Genomic DNA, 11,010 nt, shown 5'->3' with positions numbered 1-11,010 from the left:
AAGTTGATTGATATATTTGAATATGCCAGGTTTTACACTAAAATCATGATAGGGTTGAACCATAACTTTGAACACAACTGAAAAAACAAAAATGATTTCTTCCAATGGGGGCCTAAATATTGATTTGTAGGGCAACAAAGTGTAACATAAACAAATGCATTTCCTTATTTCATTTCTTTTTCTTTTTTAAAAAAATTAATGTCCTAATTAAATTCTTGAAAACTAATTTCAACAATTCTGATGTGACTGCACTAAGGCCCACACCCATGTGAGGTTTAATTTAGTTGCCACGTGAGAGGTTCCCTATAAGGGATAACCTTATGTCGTAGTATGGCCTCATCTTGTATCTCAATCATGTCTATTACCTATTTCAATGTCTCATGTTTCTGATAACTCGTCACGTTGCCTGCACACGAAACTAGTAAATGTATACATGTTTGTATGGGTATATATGTATATGAAAGCATGCATATTGTTCAACTTTTAAATTATGTTACTGGCCGATTTGCATGTATAAATTACCACTATTTGCATGGTAATCGGTACAACTATTTTTCCTCATGTAGTATGTATCCTAAACACTAAAGAAAATGCGCAAATCTACCTCTGTTTGTATTACAATCAGAAGGAAAATGGTCCCTGTATTCATTGATCATCAAAATCCTGCTGATTCAGTTAGATTTCATTTCAACGTCACTGTTTTCTCTAGCATCAGCATCCGGAGCGTCTGTAGGAAGGAGGCCGAGGAGGGGAAGTGGTAGCAAAGAGCTAAGGTTGCACAGAATTATAAGAGGAGCCAGGTTTTCGAAACTGTCCTTTGTGACGCCAAACAGCTGAGTAAGTCCAGCTCCCATGAGGCCCCCAACGACGCCCCCACCGTTGCATATGGACATCAGCGTTGCAAACAGAGTTGCTTCCACGCCCTCAGGGCATAGTTTTGCAGCAAGTACTAGAACCGGCATGAAAGATGCCTACAAGAAAACTCAACATTAAGAGTCCAATGTGAATTTTAAAGAGAGACGATTTAGTTTTATTTAGCAGGATAAAATGTTGTTTTTAAAATGCTAAAGATAAATTTTGAATCTGGGAAAAAGTACCTGACCGAGAACTGTCAATATCAATGAGTCGCCAATAGCAAACCACTCATCACTTATACCAAACTGCCGATTTAATCCAGTAACAAGAAAAACCTACAAGAAAGTCGCAGAAGTCCAATTCAAATGCATGGAAATGAGTCAAAAGCTGAAATTAGAATATTGAAGCATATAAAAATCATACTTGAGTCATCCCAAGAGCAGAACCAATGAGAGTAGTTGCGAGAAATATCTTCCGCAAAGGGACACTTTTCAAGAAACCATTATAGAGTCCAACACCAACAAGGGATGCGACTGAAGTTACAAGCTTCACACGTCCCAGAAACTCAGGTGTAAAACCAAGTCTATTTGTCCTGGAAACAGAAATTTGTATGTTGATAGTTTCTGGAAAAATGAAATTGACATTGTCGAAATCAAGTACTCAAAAACATGAATCAACATACGTGAAGTAAAACATGGCAGAATCAGAATGTGGAGTCGCTTGCCATAGGAAAATGAACACGGTTGGGAGAAATACATTGGGCTGCTTAACGGTATCCCACAGTTGAATCATACTCTGTTTTGAGGTTTGAACAAACCCAGAACTCTGCCCTCTAGCTGAGCCAAGAACTGGCTGCTCTTTAACAAGAACAGCAACTGCAGATGTTATCAATGGAAGCATGGCTGTTAGACCAAAGACAAACCTGCGAGTATTGAGAAGTGAATTGAGCAGATGAACCAATGCGAGAAAATTGATGAAAATAACTAGTGTAGAATTCATGGCATACCTAACACCATATGTACCCACCAAAGAGCCACTAAAGTAGGAACTCACAATTCCACCGAAAGCTGAAGAACCCCAGCATAAAGACTGAAGAGATCCTGACGTGCTTTGTGATTCACCACGAGCCCTCTCCACTATCATCGAGTCCACAACCTGAAAGATTTTTTAGCTTAATGGGTTTATGATGACTATATTATAAATGACATCCAAAGACCAACAACAATGCCGCATAGTAGCCTCCAAAACTCTAATCTTTTGAGCTCAAAAATTAGATATATGCGAAATTGGCCAAATGACTTCCACGCTACTCACTTTTGGACTCAGTGAAGCTCCGTCACAGGTCGCACTAACATAACACATCAATAAAACCATTAAATAAATGAAACTTGCAACATACTTCAGCCAGTTCAAACTACACTTTCCATCCCCATTTACTAGATTCAAACAAGAAGCATGATGACAGCCATTTTATCTATCTCCAAATTCAAGAGAAGAAGCACTAACAACGTCTGAAAATGCGACAGAGAGAGATCCAAGAAGTATGCAGAAGGCAACACCATATTTGCTTTCAACAAAGGTGGCCATCAAAGTCCATGAGAGAGCTCCCAGAAGTCCAGAAAGAACCAAATATGATCTTCTCCGATACCCAAAAAGCGGGATGGAATCACTACAACAATGCATCAGAGTACGCGGGTTAGGAAATTATCAACATGAAAAAGTAAAAAATGAGAAGATGAATGATCAGTGTCATTTAATACTCACCTGATGAAACCATAAAGGGGCTTAACAAGCCACGGCAGAGCTGAGACACCAGATATGACAGCTGTCTAGTCAACCATACAAAGATAAGTACTCGATATGTTTGACAGGAAAACATAAAAACAAACAACATTGTTTTCAAATCAGACTCAATCAATGCATGAAATAAATTTCTCCGAACTAGTACTTTTACACCATGATATTTCCACAATCACGTGTGTCAGCTACTCAAAATAACGTGGACAAGAATTCAAGTTACATGGTGAGTTACTAAATCGTGTCAAAATGATGTAAATTAATATTAGTTAATGACACAATTTCATGCAGTAACAGCAACGCATACAAAGCCACGGAATTTTAGCCCAGTGCACTGAGTCACAAATAGTGGACAAGTCTCGAGTACGAAACCCACCAAACCCCTCCACCAATTGTAATAATAAAACAATGGATATAAAAGAATCCCGGAGTTCGTACCACACCTTCATTCCAATGTTATGGCCACAATACAAATAAATTATAATATATCATTTCCTATTTGTTTCCTAGTACAGGCATAACATAAATAAACATTATTTTGAAAGTTCACTGATTTATTCATTTCCAAAATCCACATATTTCTGTTTTTGACACTTAGTTCCACCTATGAACTGAGACCTAATCTAACAAATATTATTACCTCAGCGGGGTCCAGATGGAGGTCATCTTTTAAGTAAAAACTGACTGCAAGCCTAGAAAGACCCAGAACTCCTTGGACAAAATATACCATAGCAACTGCAATATTATCCGGGGTTAAGTCCACGCCAAACAATCGGACGGACTTCATAGAATATCGTCTTTTGCGAGCACCATTGTTACTGAGTAAGGTGGATTCTTCATCTGCTTCGGTTGCCAATGTTTCCCCTTCCCCTACAAATTAATGAACAGGCATGAGAAATAGAAGGGCAAAGATGAAACTTGAAACAATAACTTACTTAGAGCTTTCACAAAAATAATCTGTAACACAAACATAGTTGCATCACATACAAAAAGAAAAGAAAAATTTTATGGCTAAAACCATGGGTTTTTAGTTTGAAGTTCTCATAAAAAATGTGATATTCTTCCAAATGGCAAGTACCACAATGAGATGGTTATTGAACACTCCTGCATAACTATATAAGTGCAAGGATCTTTAAGGCCTATAAGTATCTTAGCACTTAGTCCAAGGGTCGAAAGAGTTGCACACCTTATTCAAGTAAAAATACCCTTAGGTTGCGCTTGGATTGAAGGATTTGAAATCAATGGATTTCGATTATAATTTTAGTGTTAACAATGAAACATAGAAAAATCTCAAATTCATAACTTAATTATTTACACATTACTTAGATGGAGTAAAAAGGATTTTAAATCACCTTGGATGAACTTGAAATCTATCACAACTACCATAAATTACTATATAAACATAAAAAAAGTGGATTTGATGTTTGTGGTGCTACTTCTCTAAACAACAAAAATGCATTTGAAATTCATGGATTTGAAATACTTCAATCCAAGCGGAGCCTAAGGGATTAAACATTTGAAGAAATGTCAAGTTGTCAACACATAGAGTCTAGTATTTACTCTATAAGTTATTAAATATCAATAAACAAACAAACAAACACTGATTATTCTACAAGCAAAATAAACAACTAATATCTGAATTCTTTCAAACTGACTTTACTAATACCACATATATTGCATGTTTATTAGGTGATCTAAAACTTTAATGTGCACCAAAATTGGAGCTTCATGGTTAAGTGTTACGATATCTCACATTGAAATATTAAACTAATATCGTAACATTAAGGCACACACTTCATCGAATGGATGTGCCCCTAGTTTGTATAGAGGCGCAAGGCTGAGCCTCAATTTAAGTCAGAAACATGTCTCGTAAGCAGATAACAACTATTTTATATTCGTGTTACTCGCATATCCACCAACTCGATGAACAAATAAAAGCTTTAAGATCCGTTCCTCATTAATTTATTTTTCCAGCTTCTAAATGTTGAAGATAATCGAAATCAGAACATGAATAGAAAGGAAGCCAAACAGAAAAAGGAGTATATTTGATTCTATCTGGTAATTCATGATAAACAAGAGTATCACAATCTCATCTTCCTCGAGACCTTAAATTCTAATTACTTTTTTCCGCATTTAGCAGCAGATCAAAGCTGCAAATGGATTCTTACTAATTAAATGAATCCGAATCCACACCAAAGTTAAAACCCGGAGTGAGAAGCCAATGACCGTTGACATAAATCTAAAGACAAGTACTCAGCGTCGTCACTGTATTATCCTAAAAAAGTGAACGCCTTTCTTTCTCAGATAACTCCCATAACACAGAACACTAGCCGAAAAAAGCGAAAAACGCACAACTCTGGACCAAGATGCAAATCGATCACCACGAAAAATAGTAAAACGAATCCGAAATGCATACCCACACACAAGACTTACGATATCTGGACTCTACCAAGGGTTCGGATTCCAAGTCCCCGCGGAGAGAGGTGGATAGAAAAGGTACGGGGGCAGTCATGTCGAGGTACGGCGGCGGCTTACGGCGGGGCCTGCGGCGGATGGCGGAAGGCGTATAATAGCTGAAGTGACGGAGATAAGGGGAGAGGGAGAGAAAGGAGGAAATTGGATTTCGTGAGGGTAAAATTGGAAATGGAATTTGGCTTAGAGTTGCCATTTCGCGGTAGCTATTGCTCGAAAATCAGGAGTTAGGAGTTGGGCGAAAAAAGGTAGCTGGAAGAGGTTAGGAAAGGACAAAATTACCCCTTCTGAGCACTCAATTGAGTGCCAAGTGGAAGTGGTGATCAATAATATAATACTAACCGTCGGGCACACGCAACGTGTGTATAACAAAAAAAAATTACATATTTCTTATAATTTAATACATGATGATCTTATAAATGAAAAAAATAAGGTATGTATTTATTTAAAAAAATGAATTAAATTTGATGATAAAATGAATAGAAGACAACCATGTATAGAAGAAAAAATCATTCTTCTCCTTCTTGCAGTTAGTGAGATAGTGAAAAATTAATTGAAGGGTAAAATAAAAAAAATTGATTTCCTCGCATCAAATCACATCAAATCAAATAAGGTAGTTTATATAGGGGTCTCAACTATTATAAAATAATAAAAATAATATAATATAATAAATAATAATATTTTCTCTTTTTCGTTTTGGTATTATGAAAATGATGATGTGTAATTCAGTTGATACCGTTCATTTATTTATAATATATATATAATATATATCAACTAGTCGTGTCACATATAATTCAAGTGATTGGCGAAAATATTGAAAAAAGTTTTTAGACTGTTTTAAACTAGAAGTTATCGGCTGCAATATTTAAGGATCCTTTCTCATATGGGATTTGGTTGTGTCATCGGAGATTCTTTTGAAGAGGTTATCTCAGCAATTCAAAGGTGCATGTGCATTCCACCGTTGCAGAAACTTTGGCCATCCAAGAGGAACTTAGCTGGTTTAACAAACTTCAATTATCAAATGTCATTGTAGAATCAGATTCACAAACGACCATTTTGACATTGCAAAATAAGGAGTTGGATATATCAAGCTTTGGTTTGGTTGTGGAAGATTGTAGGTTCCTAGCTTCAGAACTACAATTTTGTTCTTTTTCTCTTGCCAATAGGTCAGCGAATCGAACGGTTCATAACTTAGCTAGATCGAACGGTTTATAGCTTAGCTAGATCGATTGGTTCTATGTCTGACAGTGATAGGCGTATTGTCATGTTTCCTTCGTTTATGTCATTACTTTTGTTATAATAAAATTTTAAATTTAAAAAAAAAATAAAAGTTATCGATTTTTATAATTAAAACATAAGAAAGAATATTATTACTTAATTGAATTAATTTCGAATTAAAGTATTGTTTAATTTTACAATTGTACCCTCGTTATAAATATTTATTGAAGATATATTTATATCAAAAATAGTCTTTCTTTTTAAATATTCTGTCATATCTTCATCTATGTTTCTAAATTTTAGTAAAAAAAATATGGAAGTGCAAAAGATTACTATTTACTACTAGCATGATACTAATAGAAAAAGAAATGTGGAGCATTGAGCTGAATGGTTAAAAGAAACTTTTGGAATTAAATAAATCATAAAACAATTAAACATTCCAACAGTATCAATTCAATCAAACAGTACATTTTTTTTCCCGAATTAAACTTTTATTTTTTCCTTTATACGCATTTAATTTTGAAGTATTTAAATATGCTTATTAAGTTGATTCTTATGCTATTAAATAACTAAAATATATCAATATGAATTTCAAATTTTGATATCTTGAGTCTTGACCTCATTTATAATACTTTTTTTTTATCCTATTGTATCAACGAAAACAATTTAAATTTCCTAATTAGATGGAATTTTGGCCCAACCTAAAAGAAAAACATAAAACAAAATGGGCAAAAGACAAAATGGTTGGATTAAAATTGCTCAAAAACTCTTCAAGACGAGGTCACAGATAAAACAGATCATTTAATTCGGTCAACTATAAAAAAAAATATTATTTTTATTATAATATTATTTTTATTGTAAATAAGAATATAATTGATTCATCTATGAAAATTTTAATCCTGAGTACTTTAAAAATTCTGGTTCCGTCATTGCTCGTGCGACGGATTACCATCTCGTACCCAGTCTAAAACCTGTCTCAAGTTACAGCAATTTTGTAAATGTACTTGCGGTTCAATTCGGGTCAAAAATCTTAAACGAAAACCACCAAATTGAATTACAAACTCAAGACTAGTGAAATAATCTGCTATTTGATTTTGGTACGCATGAGACTCAAGCTTCTTTTACATGCACAAACAAATTAATAACTTACCTCAAATGACAAGCAAGCCGTGCAAGTCAAATCTGCTTGAAGCTACATGAATCCGGGTAGATTGCAAATCAAAGACAAATAAGGGGCCTTTAGGAAACATATCCCAGAAGTTATTTGATGCTTTCCAGTGTATTAATGAAAATTAAAGAAGTTTCATAAACCCTTCTAAAAGGTATCAGGCTGCAGGAACATGGGAATCCTTGATCGACTCACGCCAACCATATGTCCTAGCCCCATCTTTGTCGACAATTTTGATTACAAAGTTTGGTGGAGCCACGACCAACCTTGTACGAATTTCTAATATGCATTTGTCCACCAACTCAATGGCTTCTTCGACTGTCATGTCTTGACGGTAGTGCCTATCCATCATGGAGAGAGCAAAGTAGGCTCCATATCCAAAAGCAGCTTTATCAACCTTGTGAAGTGATGCGATGTAATCAAGGAAGTACAGAGACGGGCCTACGTCCTTGTCGTAACCACCTAGTATGATATTCACCATGTATGGATTCTGAAAACCAAAAATCAACAAGTTAAACTGTTAACAACTTGTATAATACCAGTACATCGGATCGTCGAGGTATTTTGAATGACTTTATAGGATTGTATATCGAACTAGGGTCAATTAACTTCACAATATAAAAATTAGCGCAAACTAGTTGTTACCATAGTCGTTGTGTAGTGCTTTGCTTGTGCAGATCCATGGGAGTGAGAGACGAGACAAAATATGTAAAATAAAGATGTTTAAGCAATTTTCAGCTCACTAGTAATCATTTGACTGAAATATACTAGTGCCATGGTTGCTTCAGAAAGCGGAGAGTTTAGACCCAAAAAACCTACGCTACATCATTTGGCAATTAAAAGGCGCTTTCTTCATTTGATCCTAACGTGAATACCCTCTTCTATTAATTTATTCTTCTTTAATCACAAACATAATCTTAAAAACTAAGTGATGTTAGGCAAACAGAGAGAAATGAGAAAAAATGATATAAATTTGTCATGGAGAAACCTCTAAAAAGAAATTATACCTTTCTCAAGGCTGTGGCAAGCTCGCCTCTGGTGAAATTTGCTGTAGCTGCAGTTGTGAGGGGAATTCCATTGCGGAACTGGTAGAGAGCCACATTCTTCTGTATGTATTCTGTGAACTGAACCCTAATGCATCATCCCATGAAAAAGAAAATAATTACCACCAACAGTTCCAGTTAACAAAAACAACACGGTGGAATAATGGATCGTGCAAAACATGTGAACCATAATAAGGGGTGTTTATCCAGAATTCAAGGGTACAATATAATATCAACCAGGATTTCAAAAATCTAATTTCTCAAAACATCCAAAAAAGTATAAAAGAAAAACTTAAAATAAAAAAACAACGTTCACTCACCCAAATCAGCTGATACACAAAAAAAAATATTAACTGAAACAAAGTGATCTTTAACTGGAAATCAGTGATAGTTAATCATATTGCAATATCAAACAATAAATAAAAACATGGGAAAAATAAATCTGGACCAAGAACACAACATGAAATTATCAGAACCATATTAAAACCATATGAAAAAAAAAAACCTCCAAGCACAACCATAGTCATCATAAACAGAACGTAGGAAATTCAGGAACCAAATAGCCTAAACAAGAGATTTTCCCGGTAATCTTGTTGTTTGCAAATCTATTTAACTTGAAGTTAAAATAATTTAAAAGACTCCCTTTTCAAGGGAGAAATCACAATCTTGCGGAAGTGAAAAATACACGACAAATTGATCCCTCCATTCTTTAGCAGGGAAAGGTTGTGCAACACGAGTATAGAACTAGATAGATACTTCAGGAAAACAAGACCTTACAACTTCAATCACTTAAGCACAAGAAATTTCAGTCATTTATACGTTTTGTGCAATTATATGGATAATGTGTTCAGAGTATGTCCAGAATGATAAAATGTTTTCAACACATGCAGAAAATAATCAAAAAACATAACATACAAGCAACTCTCAGTGAAAAATTATCCATCATAAACATAAAAGAATAAGAACCCAATAACATAATACATTCAACAGAAACAAAATTGTGCATAGCGAGCAAACCAATAGCAAGAAAGTGACACAAATAAGCTAACTTTAGTTCGAAACTATAAATTCACATCTCCGTAGCTAACATCTCAGAATAAAACTTCACATGGAATCCATGTACTAAACTAAATAAATCACACCCAAAAAAGCAAATTTCAGACAGTTCACGAGCTACCATAAAATGCAATTAAATCACTAAATGGAAAAAGAAAACAAAAAGACAAAAACAAAAAACAAAAAAAATATATCAAGCAATTGAAAATGGGATTTCACCGGTCACCACTTTCTCCCGAAGCGCCCATGAGTTTGTGAGAATCTAAGACCATGATCTTGTCCTCGTTAGTCTTGTGCACAAGGATGCTGTGAACCGCGGATGTGTCGGCCGCCACTATCGCGAAATCTTTACCCACCAATCCAAATACTGACTCCATATCTTCCCCGACTCTATAACTTTGAAATCGGTCCCAATTTCTTCCGCTTTGCTTTGCTTTTTGCTCAGATCTCCACTTTATTTAGGAATTAGGGGTTTTGCAGCACTATTTTGTTTCTGGGAGTGGTCTTGGAAATCGTGGCTTGCATAACAAGAAGGTTAAAGCGTGTTTAACTGAAAATCAATTATTATTATTTATTTTTTTTTGCTTCAAGCATTAATAATATCATAATAAATGTTATTATAATAATTTTGCAATTAAATTATGAGTGAATTGTGAATAAATACCTAAACCCAAACCTAACTTTTTTATAAATCCCTACAATAAAAATTCTTTCTTAAAACTCCCTAGGACCACCAAACTTGGTCAAATCCAATGTTTAATTCTTGTACCCAATTTATGCATTTATGTACTTCATTTATGCTATTTTTGTGCTCAATTATGGTACTTGAATCATCCGCAAAATTGGTATCAGAGCTTTAGGTTAATTATTCAGACTTTATATTATTCGTTAATTCATACTTTTCTTTGTTGAGGAGAAGATTTTTTACAAAAGATGACTTCAAACGAAGGTTTGAATCAAGAGGATTTTATTCATATAAAATCCTATAAACAAGTTAATATACTCATAATAGATTACTTACAACAGGTTGTGATTAATGCTCTTAATTTTGAAGGGAGTAAGAAATATGATCTCTAACTCTAAATTTTTAGAGATTACCCCAGATTCCTCTAAACTCTCCGAAGATCTTAGAGAAATTCAAAAGACGGTACAATATTATAGCAATCAGTTGTATGAAATACCTCGGCAAATTGAAAAAATCCTTAAGAAACAAGAAGAAATTCTTGGAACTCTAAAGGATCTTCAAAATAAAATCATAAATTTAGAACACACTTCTGGTTCTAGAAAAGGAAATACGGGAGGAAAGTTACCACTCTCGTTTGGTACTGAACCTTTGTTACATCAGAAAGGTAAAACCAAAATGGTTCAAAAACCTTTAACTGATGATGAAATGATGATTAA

The 11,010-nt window shown here is 34.6% G+C and overlaps 2 protein-coding genes across 2 annotated transcripts; both read right to left on the bottom strand.

The window, feature by feature from the left end:
* Window positions 1-454: 454 nt before the first annotated feature.
* Window positions 455-5,380, bottom strand: LOC140874774 (folate-biopterin transporter 1, chloroplastic). Its single transcript, XM_073278165.1, has 9 exons — window positions 5,086-5,380; window positions 3,293-3,522; window positions 2,620-2,684; window positions 2,362-2,524; window positions 1,862-2,010; window positions 1,538-1,777; window positions 1,279-1,447; window positions 1,098-1,190; window positions 455-971 (listed from the first exon to the last, which is right to left on the bottom strand). Exons 1-9 carry the CDS (start codon window positions 5,318-5,320, stop codon window positions 672-674), a joined length of 1,644 nt encoding a protein of 547 aa, XP_073134266.1. The 5' UTR covers window positions 5,321-5,380; the 3' UTR covers window positions 455-671.
* A 2,031-nt stretch (window positions 5,381-7,411) lies between these two features.
* Window positions 7,412-10,126, bottom strand: LOC140874829 (proteasome subunit beta type-2-B-like). Its single transcript, XM_073278261.1, has 3 exons — window positions 9,829-10,126; window positions 8,518-8,641; window positions 7,412-8,000 (listed from the first exon to the last, which is right to left on the bottom strand). The coding sequence occupies exons 1-3, from the start codon at window positions 9,984-9,986 to the stop codon at window positions 7,668-7,670; spliced, it is 615 nt and encodes a 204-aa protein (XP_073134362.1). The 5' UTR covers window positions 9,987-10,126; the 3' UTR covers window positions 7,412-7,667.
* Between the last annotated feature and the right edge of the window lie 884 nt (window positions 10,127-11,010).

The sequence above is a fragment of the Henckelia pumila genome, chromosome 1, assembly GCF_033568475.1.
Source record: "Henckelia pumila isolate YLH828 chromosome 1, ASM3356847v2, whole genome shotgun sequence".
Classification (NCBI taxonomy): Eukaryota; Viridiplantae; Streptophyta; class Magnoliopsida; order Lamiales; family Gesneriaceae; genus Henckelia; species Henckelia pumila.
Note: the sequence above shows the minus strand (reverse complement) of the source record. Positions and strands in the feature narration are given on the sequence as shown.

What these genes read in the sequence shown, in the direction of transcription:
- LOC140874829 (XM_073278261.1), bottom strand. Translation starts at nt 9,986, where the DNA reads ATGGAGTCAGTATTTGGATTGGTGGGTAAAGATTTCGCGATAGTGGCG. An exon ending in TCGGGAGAAAGTGGTGACCG is followed by an intron (nt 8,642 to 9,828) that starts GTGAAATCCCAT and finishes ATGATGCATTAG; the next exon opens with GGTTCAGTTCACAGAATACA. An exon ending in TTGCCACAGCCTTGAGAAAG is followed by an intron (nt 8,001 to 8,517) that starts GTATAATTTCTT and finishes TTTGGTTTTCAG; the next exon opens with AATCCATACATGGTGAATAT.
- LOC140874774 (XM_073278165.1), bottom strand. Translation starts at nt 5,320, where the DNA reads ATGGCAACTCTAAGCCAAATTCCATTTCCAATTTTACCCTCACGAAAT. An exon ending in TCCATCTGGACCCCGCTGAG is followed by an intron (nt 2,685 to 3,292) that starts GTAATAATATTT and finishes ATGGTTGACTAG; the next exon opens with ACAGCTGTCATATCTGGTGT. An exon ending in TCTGCCATGTTTTACTTCAC is followed by an intron (nt 1,448 to 1,537) that starts GTATGTTGATTC and finishes TTCTGTTTCCAG; the next exon opens with GACAAATAGACTTGGTTTTA.